The sequence below is a fragment of the Indicator indicator genome, chromosome 2, assembly GCF_027791375.1.
Source record: "Indicator indicator isolate 239-I01 chromosome 2, UM_Iind_1.1, whole genome shotgun sequence".
NCBI classification, from domain to species: Eukaryota; Metazoa; Chordata; class Aves; order Piciformes; family Indicatoridae; genus Indicator; species Indicator indicator.
In genome coordinates, this window is record NC_072011.1 from 43,485,268 (window position 1) to 43,504,111 (window position 18,844).

Genomic DNA, 18,844 nt, shown 5'->3' on the forward strand with positions numbered 1-18,844 from the left:
ATGCTAAACTGCAGGCTTTCTAAACATGACACTGGCAGCATGGAGGGATAGGGGAAGGTAGAAATAGTTGGATTTGTGTCTCAGCTACCACTGTTTAAGCTCGTTGAAACCAAAATGAGTATCTGCTTTTATGAAGGTGTGTACTGAACTCACCCAAAACCCTTTAGGCCCATCCTGTGAAACAGGATTCATCCACTCCACCCTGAACCTTGCTGGGGAGTGTGCCACGTGTCAGCAGTTTGCCTGCAATTGTCATGGCTTTGCAGTGCTCTTTTGATCCACTAGCTCTGAGATCTAAGTTGAGGCTTTAACATGAAGTCTCAAAAAATGAAATGTCCAGTCAGCCCCCTGCAACAAGCAACTCCTCCAACTGTTTTCAGGTTCCCTGGAATGCTAAGATTCTCTTGGATCAAGGGTCTAGTAAGCAGAGGGAAGTGAACTGTTTCCATTTAACTAATTAGCAGTCCTGTGTCCTGGCCAAAGCACACATGATGTTACAGACATTTTTAAACTGTTACATGGCTGCATAACTGCTGCTGAGGCAAGCAGAAGGAGCTGCAAACTAGCAAAGGGTCAAGGAAGGGGTCAGATGGAGAGCCAGAACCTGTTCAGTCAAATCCCACGTAAATCTAAGTAATGTCAATGACTTACACAGAATTGCTGCAGGTCACTAATAGATTAGAATATTTTAAAAATTCATCCCCCATTTTAGTTCTCAATTGTTGTTGCTTTTAAGAGTCTAGTTTTGAGTGGTTCCCATTTAGAAGGTCCCTTTCTAAGGTATTTTGAGCTGTGTTTTCCCTCCATGCCCCACTCTTCTTTCCCCAGCACTTTCTGAAAGCACTGCTCTCTTCAACATAATCTCATTAAGAATACTTAGTGACCAATTTCTGCTGCCTTCTCCTTATATGCTGCACCCATTTTTTTTTCCCAGAGCAGTTTAAAGGTGGGGTAACTAGCTTCAGCACATGGCCATGAAGTAAAGATAGGCTGAGCTGCGATAAAAGACCGAGGCTGGATTAGCAATGGACAGTAACAAAAAAATAGGACTTTAAATGGGACAAGTGAGAGTTTCCAGCAGGCAAAACCTATACTGTGTATGTTCTGTGAGGGCTGCCGTGATCTGCATTTGTGGTACCCTTCAGGAGATTGAGTTGGTGGGCTCAACATTTTATGGTTTCTTTTTGTTAATCTTCAAAAAGCTGGTTCCGAATTAGGAAGCAGCTCCTAGGAAAAGGATGTAAAACTTTGTGCTGTCAGCTCAGGACCAGCACCATTGGAAGTCTGTACGTGGAGAGAGCAAGCCTCTGGCAGTACAGCTGCTGTCTCTGCCCCTCTTGCAGAGCACTGTGGCTGGTTGCAGTGAACAGCTCAACTGACTAAAGTTCCTCAGAAAAGAACAGGCGTAAGAGGTGAGATCTGTTCTGGAAGCTCAGGTCAGTCAGAAGGGGAATTTCCTTTAGACTTATTCATGATTCAGGAGGAATGGACTTACACAGGCACTTTTCTGGACCTCCGTTTCAGCACACGCTCACTTGGACTAAGAGGGAGAGCCCTGGAAGCACCAGTTCCTTATGCTCTGCAACACAAAGCAGTGCTGTTACATGCAGCTGCTGCCTCAGAACAGGCCTGTGGGAGAAGATGGGATAATGAGAGATGATAAATTCTGAGGCTAAGACTATGGGATTACTCAGTTTAAGAACAGACAGAGAGAGGAATTTCACTCAACAACAAAAAGAAATAATAGATTCCTTATAGTAAGTAATGCTACTGTGACTGATCCCTTGCTAATTGCTGACTAACAATTGCAACTTACAAAGTCTATCCTGTTACTTGGCAGGAGTTAGCTGTTCATAGAAGCTTGTGGATTAAAACATAGTTTTCCTATGAATGACTAGAAAGGATATTCAAAGCACTGTGAAACATACTCCATTACAACTAGTATTTATTAAAAATGCAGTAGACGAAACAAAAAAAAAAAACCAGAAAACCAAACCCAAATAAAACAGGCCTCCAGTCAGTTCATCAACGTGTATTGCACCATTGCTCACCCAGCATGACTGAATCATGCAGTGCTATCAGCTCATGTCCCTTACAAAATGTTGTTTACTCATGCTTGCTTCATTATTTATAAATGTGCATAGTTTCAAGACTTGACAATGTAGAATGAGCATAAAATGGCACCAAAGTCTGCTTACCCAAAACCAACCACTTGCAATCCAAGAAAGCAGGGAACTGTGCGTAAGTAGCAAGGTGTGCATGGCAGTCATGCATGTGCTGTTGTCCCTTGTATGGTCTTGAGGCCTTTGTGTGAGCTTTACAACATGACAGCACACTCTTCAGAAGCCAAAGAATCACATGCCCCAAAGCACCATTTTATTACTGCTGAGTAGGTCTAGTTTCCTTTTAGTTTTCAAGACTAATCTAAAGACTGAGTGAAGGCAGGGAGGGCAGGGCGTGCTGTACCTGGTGGGGTGCTTGTGTAAATCAGTTAACGTGCTTCCTTTTATTCACAATCTGTTTCACCACCGAACTAGGGAAACTTTTGCCTTATGGCACAGCACCTCCACAGATGACCAGTATCTTATATTTGCAGGGTCAGGGCAGATTGCTGGTGCTCAGTATGGCAGTGCTAGGTACACTTCTGGGAAGGACTAGGGGACCAGGAGTGCCCATACAGACAGATTACTGATATCAAGGGAATCAGACTATAACACTAAATGCTGTTGCACAAATGCTTATGGAGTTTATGGAGTTTGGGCACCAAGCTTTGCAAGTCTCCTTCCCCCTGCAGCTGTAGCTGCTCTGTCCTTGCATCTGCCTTATCTCACCCTGACAATGAATAACAAATCAAATTAATTCAACTGTAATGGAAAATGGCCTTCTGTGGTAGCATATGAGATTTGTGAAGGATGTGTAGTAGAACCAATATTGCCTCATCTTAGACCTGTGCTTACTTTAAGTGAGTAGGATGGATATGGGCAGTGTGTTATGTGCTTTACTGATGCTCACAGTAATTTAACCTTCTTTCATGAGAAGCAACTACTTGCAGAGCTTAAGATGCTTGTTTGGTACCCTCTGACATTGTTAGAAAGGTCTTCAACTCTGTGCATACGGAGACGGAGCACCCTGAATCATATCTAATTTCACATTAGCCATAAGCACCAGAAAACAAGTAAACTAAACTTGAAAACACCCTGGCCAGAGTATTCAACATTTGAAAAGGACACATTAACAACAATGTCAAGTAATTTCTTATCTAGGACACTCCATTATCAAAGCTATTTAATGCTACATGACATGGCCACTGGTACATTTATGGGGACACTGAAGTGCTCTCAGGCCAGAAGACTTCATGAAAGCAAATTAGAGAAACATGCAGGAAACACTACCCAAGGCAACAGCAACTACCTTATTCTTCAGTGTGGCTACTAAACTTAAAGTGTGTTATATTTGTCAGGAGTATGCAGGTTCATGGTTCCTAAGAGCTTCGCTGTAGGAATGAAAAATTGGGAATCTCTGAGGCTTGGTGTGACACCTGTTTCAAAAGTACATGTCACCTCTCCATGACTTCTGTGCATGGCATAATTAAGCCCTTAAGCATGCAAACACAGGGCATCAATGTGTTTGAGTGGCAAGGTGAAAATGCTTGGAACATGTTTCTAGCATTGTAAAAAGTATCCTTCAGATCAGCAAAAATAACTCTTCTGAACCCAGAAATCCTCTGTCCACATGTTTTGCAAGAACTGGACAGCTGCCTTCTTGTTTTTCTTTCTAAACTGTCTTTCCCACTTGCAGACAAATGAAACAGTAGCAATACACAAGAACGGGAGCTGCCCCTCTGACCCTGGGTGGTGTTTCACTGTTAAATCTCTGCCATATGGTAATACTCCGAACCTGTGTTCTTCCCACTGTCACCACCTCCCAGCTATGGAGGTCATGAGGACAGACTGACAGACACAATTCTAAAATCTAAGCCTTGACTTAAAGAGGTGCTAAATGACAGCACTTGCTTCATTTCCAGAGTTCACAGTTGCATCAGGTGATGACAGCAGCTGTGAATATTTCACAGGAAAAAAGAAAAAACTCACCAGCTCTCTGGCACAGATATAGGAGCATTTGCTCAAGCTCATAGTGGGGACCCTGAAATTAAGGTAGTGGCAGAGTGGAGAAATCTGTCCTCTAAAATACACACATCATTATCAACAGGGCTAAATGACTCTACTGTTCACGCAGCAGTAAGATAACAGGGGAAGGAAAACTGGAGTTGTAGAGTCTGGTCTATCTGCTGAGGTCTCCAAGCCTACTAGCTGGGCAAAAGTAGTTCTGTAAGAGGCTAATCAAGAACAGTGGTCACCTGGAGGTATCTGGATACTATCTAGACCCTTAAGAAGTCTCCTCTCTGCCCACCTGTCTTACTAAGCAACTTTACCTCTTCAATCACAATGTCCTGAGTAACTGCTTTGCACATGTCATACACAGTCAGAGCAGCCAGGCTGGCAGCTGTTAGAGCTTCCATCTCCACACCTGTCCTCCCCCAGGTCTGACAGGAGCTGCGAATCACCACTGCAAATCTGGCCTCATCCAGGCTCAGAGACACCTCAACATGATTGAGGGAGATGTTGTGACACAATGGGATCAACTGGCTGGTCAGCTTGGCTCCCTGAATTCCTGCAATCTGGGCTACTGCCAGCACATCCCCTTTCTTCACCTGGTTCTGCCTCACCATTCCAAATGCCTTCTCACCCAGGCAGACAATAGCACTAGCAACAGCACTTCTTCTTGAATCTGGCTTCCCTCCAACATCAACCATTGTGGCCCGTCCTTCCTCATCAGTGTGAGTCAAGTTATCAGAGGCACGAGGTACCTTGGTGCAAGATCCTGAATCCCTGGTACAGAATTCAGACCCTGGACCTTCCTCTTTGGAAACAGAAACTTGGTCAACAGGAAAAGGTTCAAGGCACTTTGTGTCAAATGTGGAGCTTGGGTTCTTCTGGAAGACATGGAAGCTTCTGAGCAGGGTTTGTAGAATTCCTGGTTTTGCGGGCCAATGCTGCTCTGTGTGAGATCCTGGCAGGAAAAGTGGTCCTGTAAGCTTCTTTTTAATTAATGCTTTTTCCATTTGTTCAGGTAAACTTGCTCTCAAAGTCAGCCAATGGCTAAACGTGTGGCCCCACTGTTCTGAATTTGGGGGATTCTGTAGGGTGTCTTGGCATAGCGGGAATGACATCAGTGCAGGCTCTTAGGGAGAAAAAAGGGAAAAGTAACATAAGAATACATATCTTACTAACTGGAAAGCTAAGCTAAGGTAGCTGAGAATCTTGTCAGAGCAGTGTTTGGGACTTTCTGTATTGCAAAAACCTCAGTGAGCCTGTGAACATCCACTTTTCAAGCTTTTTCTCTTATATCTCGTTAGTTCCCTGCATTTGCAATCCACAAAACTCAGACCACTGAATTTCAAGGTCCCTGACAAGAAGAAACAACTTGCTTTCAAAAATTATCAACGCTTATTAAGAAACAGCAGTCACGAAAGCATATAGGTACATCAGTTCTGAAGAAAAGCAAGTCACAGCATCTCTCAGCCTCCATTTGGGGTTGTCCCAGCACCAGTCTTCTTTCAGAAGCCTGGCAGGGTCCATAGGAAATTCTTGCACTCAGTATCTCAACTCTGCCTTTCCAAACACCTTCTTCCCAGCACAGGCAGCTGCACTTCCTGCTTTCATCAGCTTCTGCAGGTTCAGGCCAGCACTTGAGGACAAAAGGGACCAGAAGCAATGCATCTGCAACTATATTGCCTACAAGCTCAGAGGGTGGCTCTGTGATGGAAGCCTCTCATTATTGCCAGCTCTTACCACATTAATGACAGCTGAAGTTTAATCACTGGGAAAACCACGCTCCTCTCATTGACAGACAGATTTTGAATCTACTCAGAAGTATATTCCAAGTTCAGCTGGCAGAGCTCCCAACTGGCAGAGAGGCAGTAAGCTCTCCTGCCCCTTTTCACCATTTAATCCCTCAGTTTTGGCGCTTACACAGGGCTAAATGCCAAGAGTCAAGACAGAAGGAGTCTTTTTCCTATAATGAGTTTTGTAAGTAAAGAGAAAGCAGTATATAGGTAAGTGGCAGGCTCAACTGATAAGTATCATTCTCTTTCTGGAACTTCTGCTCTCTTTGCTGTGAGAAACTTGGAATTAGGTTTTGCTTAATAACCTCAATTTGGTAGCTCTAGTACTTGAGGATTGTTACGAGTTTGTAGGACTGTAGGTGAATCAAAGCAGCTTCCTGGCCCCTCTGCATGTTGCTGAACTATCTCTGCCTCCCCAACCTGCATGTATCACCTTGTCCACATGACAATAACATTATGAACAATCTATTGGTTACACCCACCCCACTTTTTTTTTTTTAATGTACTTCCTTGTCAGTTCCACCCTTTGCTATAACAAGACTGATGCACTTGGCACGGTACTTTTTCACTCCAAATACCCTCCGAACACTGATCTGAAAGTGCCAGAAGCTTAAATCAATCATAGAATTTGTTAATTTTTTAATCACTGCACTCTAAATTCAGACAAAGGCCATTTCTGATGTACAGCTGCTGGCCTGTCCACTAAAATTAAGATTCCAGCAAGCTCAGTGGCAATGTGTTTACCTTCAGAGGAGTGGGATAATGAACATAAATATTTTGAGCACAGCATTGCTCTGCTTTAGAAGATCACAAAGTTGTGGTTTATTCTTCCTTTCTTTCCTTCTTTATTAGCCTAACATGAATATTCCTTTTAAAATCCAGGAATACTTTGCTTCCTTGATTAGCTTTAAATCTGAAGCTAAACCATGGGCAAGGTGTCTTGTCCTCAGGTGAAGCTGGAGGGCAAAGGCAGACAAGAACTTACTGTCACACATAATAAACACACACGGTGGGGAGCAGGTGTGGCAGTTCTAGGCCGTGCCTAAAAAAGTTTCCACAGATATTGAGTAGAAAGTAGTAAAATCTAAATAAATCACCATTGGATGTAAAAAGGCAAATAATGATAAGATCTAAATAATCCCATTGGTCTGATATCTAACATAGTCGGGTAAACTAAATTTTTCTCCTTTCGGCTTCTTCGCTCTAGCAGACACTAGCTTCTGGCTTCCTGATGGCTTGCTGACCTTGGCTGCATTGCTTTGTTGTGGCTAAGTACTAATAAGCTCTTTCTCTGCTTTTCTCCTCTTTTCTCTTGTCCTGTGTACAGGAGGAGGGAAGGAAGCAGGGAGGGGGAAGCTGTTGGTAGCCCCTTGGTTTTGTCCAGGGGCATTCTTGTGCTGTTTATAAATTGTAAACATATGTAAATATTGTATATTTTGCACATATTGCATTTCATATTTAGATTGTAGTTTTGCTTGCAAATATAGCTTGATTTGCTTTCAACTGAGCTGGTCTGGCAATTTAATGTTGGGGGGAATTTCAACCCACCACAGCAGGGAAGAGAAGTACTATTTGCTCAAGCAGAGTGATTAATAAAAAGACAGCGACAGTAAAGCATGCAAAGCATTTTTGTATTTCCCAAAAACTTACATTTTCTTCAAGCTACACCTAGTCCTCTATCTTCACCTAAATTGCTCTATCTTCACCCTAAATTGCTCAAATACATAGCAAAAAATAGTTAAGTTTTCTACAGCACACAACTGGCTGCCCAGCGAAGTTGTGGATGCCCCATCCTCGGAAGTGTTTAAGAGCAGACTGGATGAGGCTTTGAACAACCTGGTCTAGTGGGAAGTGTCCCTGCCCATGGCAGCAGGGATTCGAACTAGATAATTTTTAAGATCCTTTCAAGCTTAAGCCATTCTATGAAACCATGTGACAAACTGCACCTGAAGCTTGTGCTAGTTGGAAGCTAAACCAATTAATCTCAGGGGTTGAAAAGAAGGCAGGAGACACCTAAATTAAGGAGGAAATTCCCATAACTGAAGTGAACCCATGGGGAGAACAAATTGCAGAAAGGAATATTTTGATTAAGCGAAATAGGATACAAACCATATAGAAAGGATCAGACAACAGCAGTGCAGGGAAGAAGCCTGGTTTGGCTTACTGGGACTAGCAAAAACCAATTAGTGATTTCCACATCATTCATTACTTTTCATTAAATTAATTCCATACACACACCCCCACTGACTGCTTGCATGCCAGCACCATTTGAAGTTTTAAAGTAATTCAAAACACAATAAGGAAATCTCCTAATGATTCCTTATGTGTCACAGTGGGATACTCTTCTCTCATCTCCAGTCTCTCCACTGATGAGGTGATTGCCAGCAGTTAGTCTCAAAAGGACATGGAACAGCTGCAGGAGGACCTGGACAGGCTGCTTCATTTACTATATGTATGTCAGACAATGCTAAAGCATTTTTCAAAAGGAAATTGGATGGATCTAATCCGTAGAAATCCAAACACTGCTACAAATGCTAACTTTGGAGTGTAGGGATTCTTTCAAAGGCATCTTGAAAAATTATGTAGGTCCCAGTGAGCTGTCAAGAGTTTAATACAGTATTTTTCATGTCAATGCACCCTTTAAAAAAGCACCTCCTTTCCCCTTTTCCTGGAATACAATGCAGCAGTGGCCAAATTCAAAAGAGCAAGAGTAAGCAGAGAGACAATCTTGCACCAATAAATCCATTTGCTGTAAAACTCAACATGGAAAATGATGGCCCTTTAAAGAGGGACATTAAGTGAAAAATACTCTCAGTGAAAACCTATGTTGAAAGACTTCTGTAGAGCCTGTTTTGAAATAAGGGCAACAGAAGTACAAGCACTAAGGTTCTGGATTAGAAAAACCAAGGAGATACTACTATATTACCTGTAGCAAAGACCTGCAAACTAATTCATGTTACACTCCCTTTCCCCTGTACCTGTTTTAAAAGCTGTGTTTTAAGCTGCTGAGCAGCTAACCTGCTCCAGAGTATCAATAGGAGTATGAGTCTGAGTTTGAAACAATGTTCATCTCTTCCACTCCTCTTGCATTTTTCTGCCCTTGTTGATAAGAAACAGAGCAACTTCCAATTAATCCAACAATGCTAAATCTTGCAAACATTTCTTAAGTCTAAGGAAGGAAAAAAGGTATTTGGGAGGATAGCTATTTTATGAATTGGGAGGTATAGAGAAGGTTGAACCACATTGAAGATGATGTCAAAAATTTGTAAGAAACCACAGGAACACCACATCACTCATGAACAGAGCTTCAAGTAGAAGGGAGAGTTAGCAAACATCTTCAACAGAGACAACAAGGAAAAGAAACACTCTCTGTCCATAGGGCTGGTCAGATATCAGATACTACAGTTTTCATGGCTATTTTCAAAGACTTTGAAGCAATAAGAGGACATTTCCAAAAAATGAAGCCTCAACTTTCAGCTTCTTAAGTATAATAGCAGTGAGGTGGAAAAACTTGCATCTGTCAAGTTACTGACTCTAAATATTGCAAGCAAAGTTCACTTTCTTAATCCAGGGATAAAAGTCCATCCTGCATCCTTTATGTTTATATGGGAATCTGGTCAATGTCATAAAATTCACCCCAAATTGCCTTATAAGTTAACAGACTATTCTTGTTAAGTACAAAGAAAGCATACAGGAAATAAGATGGGAAAGCTAGCGATCCCTTCGGTAAACCCGAGCTGTCATCTGAAAGACTGGATAAGGCTTGGTAGGAGCATTAAACCTTTTTTTCTCTTCCACTTCTGCATGTTAACCACAACTGCCTTTTTAAAAAACCCATTTCTTTGCCTAAACTGAAGCCAGAACCAAACAGAAATTATACCTAAAAGCTCAGTCCTTTCTGTTCCCCAGAAGACAAAACCCAAACAAAATCATTGTGTAGGTATTACGTACTGATTTGTCACCCACCAATCAGGATCATTGGCCGGTTTTTCATCTGGGAAATGTTAAACATGCCTAGAAATAAGGAACACATAAAAACCTTAGCTTTTTAGGGTTTAAGTCATGCATCTGGTTTACATATTTAGTTTTTTGCTCTCCACAGTGCAACCTTCATGCTAGGAAAACCCAAGCCAAACAAAGACCAAGGAAGCTGGAGGAGAAGGAATCTAGCATGGTATTATTTAAAACCGTATCTGCCACAGCCTCTAAGCCCCCAGCTGCTAAGGGTCTATCACACTACAGAACCCTTTCGCTCTCCCTAATCTCAGTCACAGTCTACCTACTACAAAATTTAACCAACTTGTTTCTTTACACTAGCATTTAATTGTACTAGTTCTGTGGATGAGCTGTTAACAGAGTTCCAGTTTGAAGAAGTACAATCACAGAAGCCCACAGGGCAATACTGGGATTAACAATAACAGGAAGAAAGATAACGTCAAGCTGGTGGCAAAATGCCTTTACTGGAAGGGAAAACACTCTCCCTACTTCCCCCCTTCTTCCCCTTCCCCCCCCATTTCCCAAATCAGAAATTCAGAAATGAATTCTCTGAAAGAAAAGGAACCAATTCCTCCACCTCCACACCCCTTCACTTATGTTCACAAAGCACTCTTTTTTCTGGGTCAGTCCAATGTCTTTGCAAGTTAGTCTATGCTTAGATTTAAAAGTTAACAGTTAATAATCTGGCAGAATCTGCAAGGGAACAAAAGGGCCAAACCTATTTTTAGTGTAAAGGGGACTATTTTATGATCATAAAGCCAGTACATGAGGTCAGCATTCACAACTGCAGCCAGATTATTAAAATAGGGTCAGGTTCAAATGTGACTGAAATATACTCTATATCAATATAAATTCAGAAAAGATTAATACAGCCTGAGGATGTGACTTCATTGTCATGGACCTTTTGTCATGACCTTATGCAGAGCACTAGATGAGTGGCTACAAATTTCTGCATACTCAAGGGATTCATCACTGCTGTTGTTACTGTGAGCATTTGCATCTCTTTGAAGACAAAAGTCAGTCTCATGTGGAAGACTAGAGCTGACATCCAGATTTTGGAGTACCTGCAGGGCTGGTACGTTACCAGCTTTCTACCAGGCAACACTCTTATCAGATGGGAAAATTCTTCTCTTAGTTAATGCAGCTTCATTCAAGAAGCTTTTCCGTCTGCATCCCATAGCAGAACAAGGACACTTTTTTCCTAGTCACTGCTGTCATTTTTCAGGTACAACAAACATACCAGCATGCTGCTTCTTTTTTCTGCCCACTGCTGCTCCAATGATTTGAACCAGCTCTTCCTCTGAGGCACCTGAACGTAGGTGATCTCTCAAGGACACTTCTGAATTCCCAAAAAGGCACACCTGCAGCCAACCCAAGGAACCAAAAGAGAAATGAGCAAGAATAGAAGTATTTTTCTATTTTGTACTAACCTCAATGTAAAGAATTTTGAAGAAGCCTATTCTGTTAAAGAAAGAAAATGTTTATGAAGATTTTTCTTTATTTCTCTTCATGTACACACAAAGAGAGCCTGGGATGTTTATGCAACCTAAGCTCATTAGGCCTTCAGGCTGCTTCAGTCATCTGACATTAGGCAGCAGCACAGCTGTTGTCAGTATCAGGTGACAATGCGTAAGTGCCAATTTTTAATGGAAAACTTTAATTTTCCCCTAGAAACTGCCAGTTTCAACGTGGCAGGAAACGGTTATCCCTCTCTTTTCTACAGCTGCTGAACAAATGTACAGGCTGCTCTTGAAGGAGAAGAGTTGTAAGAAGATGTTTGGTGAAACAAGACAGGATCCTTGTGGAACACAAAAGTCAAGCCCTCACAGCTGCTTGGAACCTTTTTTAATGGGAAATAGTCGGCTTGTCACATGGTTAAGATGATTTTGAATCAAAGATTAAAATAAATGTTTATATTTAGTGGGCTTGCAACCATGTTTTATAGCTGAAGTTAACTATGTTAGCAAAACAGAAAAACAAAAACAAAAAAAGTGATGTCACATCTCCCAGCCCAACAAGCGCAAAACAGAATATGCACAGGATAAACAGAAATTAGCTGGTAATAATTATGTATCTTTCCATCCTACATTACATCCCAGCTCCTTTTAAGGGAAGAATTTCAACACTACTTTCACTGTATAAAAGCAAAGAGAATTATGTTTCACCAGAAACCTTTAAGTTCCCATCTGCTGTTATCCTCAGTCGATTGCAGGATCCACAGAAGTGCTCTGACATGGAGGTGATGAAGCTGATTTGCCCCTGGAAATGTGGCACCTTATAACTCTAAAGAAATGCAGAAGAGAAAAAAAGAAGAGTCAAATATGGACCACTCATTTTTAAATTCCATTTGCCCAAGGAGTAGAAGACATTTTAACACACGCTTTCTTCAGTTCTAAGGTCACACAAGGAGAGAGAAAAAAAAAAAAGAGAAAAACAAACAACAAACCCCATCACAATCAGCTTTGTCAGGTGTTCCTGTATACTCTGCCCTGCTCTTGGAAATTCAACACTTGTTAAATGTTTGCTCTTGCACCAACTGACAGGTGATGCCAGCAGTCATGTTCTTACACAGGCAGCCATGAGCCACAGATCTATGCAGGCTAGACATCATTTATGTGACACTGTGCATCCTAAAGCAATGCTTTTCTTTCACTGAACAACTGTTTTGTTAGGCTTGTAAATGTGCGGTCATAGACAGATAGATTGACAAAAGTTTCAAAAGCCATAAAAACAGGACACAAGCTTATCAAGCTTTTTATCTGACTGAAGCATCTATTGAACACTTTGTATTTTGAATGGTAGACTATGGCCAGTATTTAGTAAGGGTCAAACCACATGCAGGAACCCTATCCAAAAATCTCAGAGTTACTACACTAAGTATTTTTTACTTCAACTGTCAGATATAAATGCTGTACTTGGGAAAATTCGGGGATATACAGCAGGGAAAGAATGGGGGTACATTTCATGTGTTCTTTGTCTAACCCTACCTTGGCTGTGCTGGAAGTTTCACAGGGCAATTTCACCAGTTCAGGCCATCGCTGTTTAATTGTATCAAGCATTTCTTTGTAGCTTACCATCTTCTTGAAATTCCATTTATTGCCTAGAATTAATAAAACCAGCATAACTTTAGACTGTGGATTTTATTTTTTTTAACTAGCAGAGAACTGCCTTTACTGCCTCCACAAATCTGTTTTCCTTGTAGCTGCCCCAGACCACATGACCCCTACTACTAATCCTCTTCCATCTTACCCAGGGAAGATAGATAAGCTGCAAAAGATTCAACACAAAACTTAAGGCAATCCCTAATTCCCAAAAAGAACTTACTGAAACTTCCAGAGACAAGCCCAAGGAGTTAAAAAACCATCAACCAGATTCACCCATGTCCAAGGCACACTCCATGCCATGAAGAAGCTCAAAGCAGGACTGCTTACCATCGAAGGGCATGTATTCTATGAACCGCACATCAAGGGGCAGATCTTTTGTGAAATCCACAAAGTCCAGCAGCTCATCCTCATTGAAGCCTCGCATCACCACACAGTTCACCTTCAGGAAAAGCAGACATCTGCAATTAGTGAGCACAGCGTGACTTCCTTCAAGCCTCTTACACAAGATTTCACACCCCTTGCAGAGAGCAATGTAGATAGAACATTCATTTTTTTAAAAAGAAGAGATGATGAGAGAAGTTGGCAGGATCGAAATGGTATAGATGATCTTTTATGCCAAATTTGTCTCTAAGTTTTGCATCCAACGTAACTAAAGCTGCTAAAGTTGCCTTGCTAAATGGAAAAACTAATAAAAGGTCTTACCTCAAGTATGGCAGCTTTTATTGTCTAAAAGGACAAGTCTACTCCCCAGTCCCAATTTGTACAGCTTCTGTAGGAAGGGTACCTTCTTATCACACTATTTATGGCAGATCATGACAAATTCCCCAGATCAGGAAGTGTTCACAGCACACTCCATAAGCACATGCTGCAGGATGACTAGCTCTGCCTTCCTCCAATAAGAGGTTAAAAAATGAGTTTTCTGTACATTCTTCATAAACAATATTTACATTGGAGCCTCAGGCTCTCTGCAGAGCAACAGCTATCCATACAGTTCTTAAAACAGTCCCTGTTAGCAAGGCAGACTTGAGTTTCCAAGAAGTGTGCATCACGATTCTTAGTATTTTTCAGGGAAGACTAAAACTTAGTTTAATTTCAAGTGTTTTTCATAGCTCTATAGCCTAAACCACTTACACATGATAGATCTTCCAAAACACTGATGAAACTGAAGGGGAGCATACCTATTGAACTGAAACAGTGAAGTTAGGGTGACATTTCATGTTACTGCTAAGTTAGTCTACCTGCCTCTCCAAAGGAGGACTCCCTTTTCCTCTCTGTCACACTGGTACTCAGCGACTGCTGTAAACAGCTGAGGGTGATAAATTAGAAGAAAATTGTCTTTCTGCAGGTTAGTGCTCTGCCAGTTATGTTCCTTGGTCAAGTTCACAGCTGGTCAGATGAGTGCCAAATCAGAGGGGCTAGGAAGAGTCAAGTACAGAGCAGAACCACAGGGTAGCCTGTAACTAAGCAGTCAATGGGCTGTGTGGCAGTATAATCATGCACCCTCAGCTGCAGAGAGATTATGTGAATTTCCCTCATGATGTGATCTTTGATTTACTTACATTTTTCTTCAATTTTACCAAGAACTATTCACAATTCTTGGGAGAATGGAATAGTAAATTCTGCACTAGGTGAACTGTATTGTTTATCACAATTTATGTTAAAACACAACAGTTCCAGAGTAAATAAACATTGATTTTACCTTAACAGGATGGTAGCCAAGTTCAGTGGCTTTGTGGATTCCTTCCATTACTTTGTGAAAGCCTAAGATATTAAAAGAATTTTAAAAAAAATAAATTGTTTGTTTAAAAACAGAATACAAAAGGAGGTTAAGCACAAGCCAAAATGATGACAAATAAAAAGCAATCTGTTTCAGCAGATCGGGCTGCAAGTAAAAAAGAGTTTCAAGTAAAGAGATTTCAATTCTACACTTCCCCCACACTCCCAAAGGCCACCAGTGGACAAATCACTAAGGTCAATTTTTAACTGCTGTTTGGGTAGTTAAAAATACTGGTAAATTTTTCTGCATCTTTGGATATCCATGTATCACGAGCACATAATTCTCCACTTTCTCATATGTCAGCTTCGCTTTGTATTAAATTCTTCTTACAAGGGGGTGGAAAGCATTTGTGAAATGCCTCCAGATGCAATGAAGAAAAAAAATAATAAATTAATGTTTATTAATTCAGACTTCCCAAAGTACTGACTATCTATTAGTCTGCAAGATCACAGGAAGCATTTTACAGGATCACCAGTTTTATGACTAAACATATGAAATTGGTCAGCACAATGTCGGGAGATTAGAGCATTCAAGAAAGCAATTCAGCAGGCCTTTGACCCTTGAAAACAAATGTAAAGTATCAAAAACTGCAGTGATTTCAAGGCATTAAGTGTCTAGCCTCACTATGCCATTTAGTGTGGCCTACATCTAGTTAGCTACTGCTGGATACACAGATATGGTTAACTTAGGGCAAGTATCTTCATCCCTGCCCTTTACCCTCTTCAATTTGCATGGAAAAAAAGCTACAATGCAATTATAAAGGCCTTTAGGAAAGTCTATTAATCATCTCATTCAAACCACACCTTCTGTCAACTTCAAACAAAGTTAAGACCTTTCATCAATCTATCAATTTTAGATTTGACATATTCCTTCCCTGCTACAGTCACCAGCTGGCAAAGAAACAAAGTGATAGTTGCAAGAATGAGATAATAAGCTACCAGCTCTAGGTACACATTTCTGGTGAGTGCATGTACTCAGCTGCTAGCACTGTTTTTGTGAATGCCCTTCCTACCCCGTAAGGTATTAGACTAAGTTGCCTTCCGAATCTGCACACTCCAAATCTGAGTACTCCCAAGACCAAACAGTGTGAGACTGAGTTCCTTCTTCCAATGCCACAGTCTTCAACAGCAAATATTTTACACATCCTTGCAAAAGGGCAATACCTTCCAGAAGTTTATGTTAACAATCTCTTCATACATTTTTCTGCGTAGTTCCAGCATCACCTATCTCTTACCTACTGGAACTCAGATTCTCTAGCGAAGACATCATACCTCCATTAATCCATAGGTGCTTTACCAGAAATAAGCAATAAATCAACAGCATTTTCTGCATGTTTTGTACTGGATGCATTCAGTATTAAAAAAACAAACAAACAAACAAACAAAAACAACAAAAAAAGGAGAGACAGGAAAGTTTCATTTAAATTCTTTGTAGCTGGTGAAGGCACTTAAAGCATGGACTCAGGAAACTGGTCCTAATACTAGTCCTGGCTGCAAAAAGAGTGGTAAAGAGCAAGGAGGGCAGTGAAATAACTCCTGTAAGAAACTGTTTGAAGTTATGACTTGTTTTTCACCCTCTCCTTCATCACCTACTTGCTTTGCATGTGCACAGGAAGTTTGCAGCACTGGTGGTAGCTTTCCTTCCAATTAAGCAACCACAGAGGCTGAATGAGATAATGACACACTGCTGCAACCATGTCCCAGAGCCACAAAAGGAATCAAAAAGCCCTACAACAGCTCAGAAAACCTTATGTGTGACTTCAGGATTGCAGAATGGTGAAACTGAGCATAACCAAAAAAGGCAGGAAGCAATCACTAGCAAGCAGCAGATCAAAAATTCTGTATCTTTGCATACTCGCATGCTTGAGCTCAACTTGCTGAAGGTGCATGGAACAGGACTACAGCTAAAAATGTAACTCAAGGTCATTTCCAGTTCTGCCTCCTACCACTCCAGTACAAGAGTGTGGTTTAAAACAGCTATCGAAAAATCTCCATCAAGAAAAAAGTAAACCATTCTGATTAAAGAAAACTATGAGCTTGTTTCCACTAAAAGATTTTGGAGGCAGGGTAACTATTACAAATAATAATTTGTTACAATTAAAAAAAAAATCTGTAACTGCATTTCCTATTTTGATATTAACTGTTTTCTTGTTTCTCCTGTATGGAACACTGTTTAGGAATTCATTTGTATTACCATACATACTGAAGCAACTCTTCTAGCTCAATGTCCTTACGTGGTAATGGAACAGCAAAAAGAATAAACCCCAAACCTTTCAAAATATTAGAGCAAAAATGAACACTGGATATCACTGCATCATGAACTATTGTCAAGGATCATAAATCCTCCTTTTTTTTTTTTGGCCTTTCAGAATAACAACTCTTCCAAAATGTGTCAGTATTTTCACCATTTTAGGTTTCTTCTGAAATCATAACTTTAGCCAACTTTAAAGCACAGGGAATCTTAGAAACATCCAGAACAATCCTATATGGAACAATGCCTCCCAATACTTAACCTGTGGAAGAAGAAAAACATCAAGTCTATGTTTAGTGACTCAATTGTAGCACAGTACTATCTCATTTTCCTTGTACTGAGCAAAAAAAGGAAGAGACAGGCAGTGGTTAGACTAGCTACCAGTTAGGAAATGCTTCTCATTTGTTCTTCCCTTAGAAGGTGGTAAATGTGTAGAAGTGGAAATATTATGGTCTTATGTGTTCTCAAACATCCATGAAATCTCTATCATCCCACAGTCATTGCCTCTATCCAAGCCATTTGATAATAAAAACAGGTGTAATGCAGGTCAGCTGCACCACAGACAGAAAACTCCAGCCTTTTCTTGAATCCATAGAAGGAGTTTCCAGTGAGCACAAAAACTGATCACAAGTTTCTTGAGTTCCTGGTTAACTCCATAATCAGATGCCACCTTTACTTTCCACAGAATTTACCAGTCTAAGACCAGGAATGCCTCACCTTAGTAGAGCTATATCTTGTTGCTTGTGGAACTGTCACAGAAGACAGATTAGCACAGTAGGGCAGGCATTTTATTCTCTCCTCATTCAATACTTGGAAATTACCTAGTAAATAAAAAGCCCTCAAAACCAATAAACCCAGTATTCGTACATAATTTCAGCCCTTAACAAAAGAAACCCCCCAGCTGAATGTTACATTTTCACTAATTTCCACCTAAATATGATTTGGAGAATTTCTTCCTTAAAAATACTGTGTCATAGAAACTTCTCTGTTCAATCTCTAGGCTATTCAGTTGAGAGATTTCTCTCTTTGTGGTTAAAGACCTTTTTTTCTTTAAAGGAAGAGGAGGGGGAAAGAACATTTATGTAAATAAAAATTACCCTCATCCTCCAATAAATTGTAGTTTACTTTATAAGCAGCACATTCCTAACAGCTTCCAATCAGATATAAAGAGCTGTGGCCATGTAATTCAGGAAGGTGGAAGATCAGGTTTGCCCTTTCTGTAGCAAAGGAAGGACTTGTTTCCAGTGAATGTCACAAACTAGGTAATAGCCAAATGAAGAAAGCAGAATGAAAGAGTATAACCAACACCAGTTTGTGATCAGATACTCCCCGATACTTCTCTGGGAGCCAACTGTGATACGAGACAATCAGATTGATGGAAGAGCCTATGCTGGAAGAATAATGCTCCAGCTACATTTATGACAGGAAGGGATTTCTGCACCATGATGTAGAAACTTGAAGTGTTCTCAAAGATGCTGTAGACAAGGACACCTTTCTGCATCCACCAGAACAACTTTGATTTGATAGTGGAGTGATTCAAATGTTGAGAATACTTCTCACAGCACTCCAAATTTCTGTATTCTTTGCCCTATATTTATCTTGTGTTTTTCCACCATCTAGTGGCTCTTTGGAGATTTTTGTCTGAATTAGAAGTTCCCAGACTGCCCAAGTTACATTACCGGACAGAAACATAATGATATAAGATCAAATCAGTTTTAGTTTGGAAGGAAACCTAACCATGAAGTTTCATGATGAGCTTTAGGATTCATTTAAACATGAATTTTTAACACTGGGTGCATCCAAGCATTTCTG

The 18,844-nt window shown here is 40.7% G+C and overlaps 1 protein-coding gene across 3 annotated transcripts in view; it reads right to left on the reverse strand.

The window, feature by feature from the left end:
* Nucleotides 1-1,968: 1,968 nt before the first annotated feature.
* Nucleotides 1,969-18,844, reverse strand: part of MOCS1 (molybdenum cofactor synthesis 1) — a 34,511-nt gene continuing 17,635 nt past the window's right edge. For 2 of the 3 annotated variants that reach the window (XM_054399247.1, XM_054399246.1), the window contains exons 5-11: nucleotides 14,705-14,766; nucleotides 13,333-13,444; nucleotides 12,889-13,001; nucleotides 12,074-12,184; nucleotides 11,142-11,262; nucleotides 9,872-9,919; nucleotides 1,969-5,241 (exon numbers count right to left, since the gene is read on the reverse strand). In XM_054399247.1, coding sequence (XP_054255222.1) covers nucleotides 4,379-5,241; nucleotides 9,872-9,919; nucleotides 11,142-11,262; nucleotides 12,074-12,184; nucleotides 12,889-13,001; nucleotides 13,333-13,444; nucleotides 14,705-14,766 — 1,430 coding nt within the window. In that variant the 3' untranslated portion in view covers nucleotides 1,969-4,378. Of the gene's footprint in view, nucleotides 5,242-9,862; nucleotides 9,920-11,141; nucleotides 11,263-12,073; nucleotides 12,185-12,888; nucleotides 13,002-13,332; nucleotides 13,445-14,704; nucleotides 14,767-18,844 lie in introns of those variants that run through there. The other variant, XM_054399248.1, reaches the window with a different exon arrangement.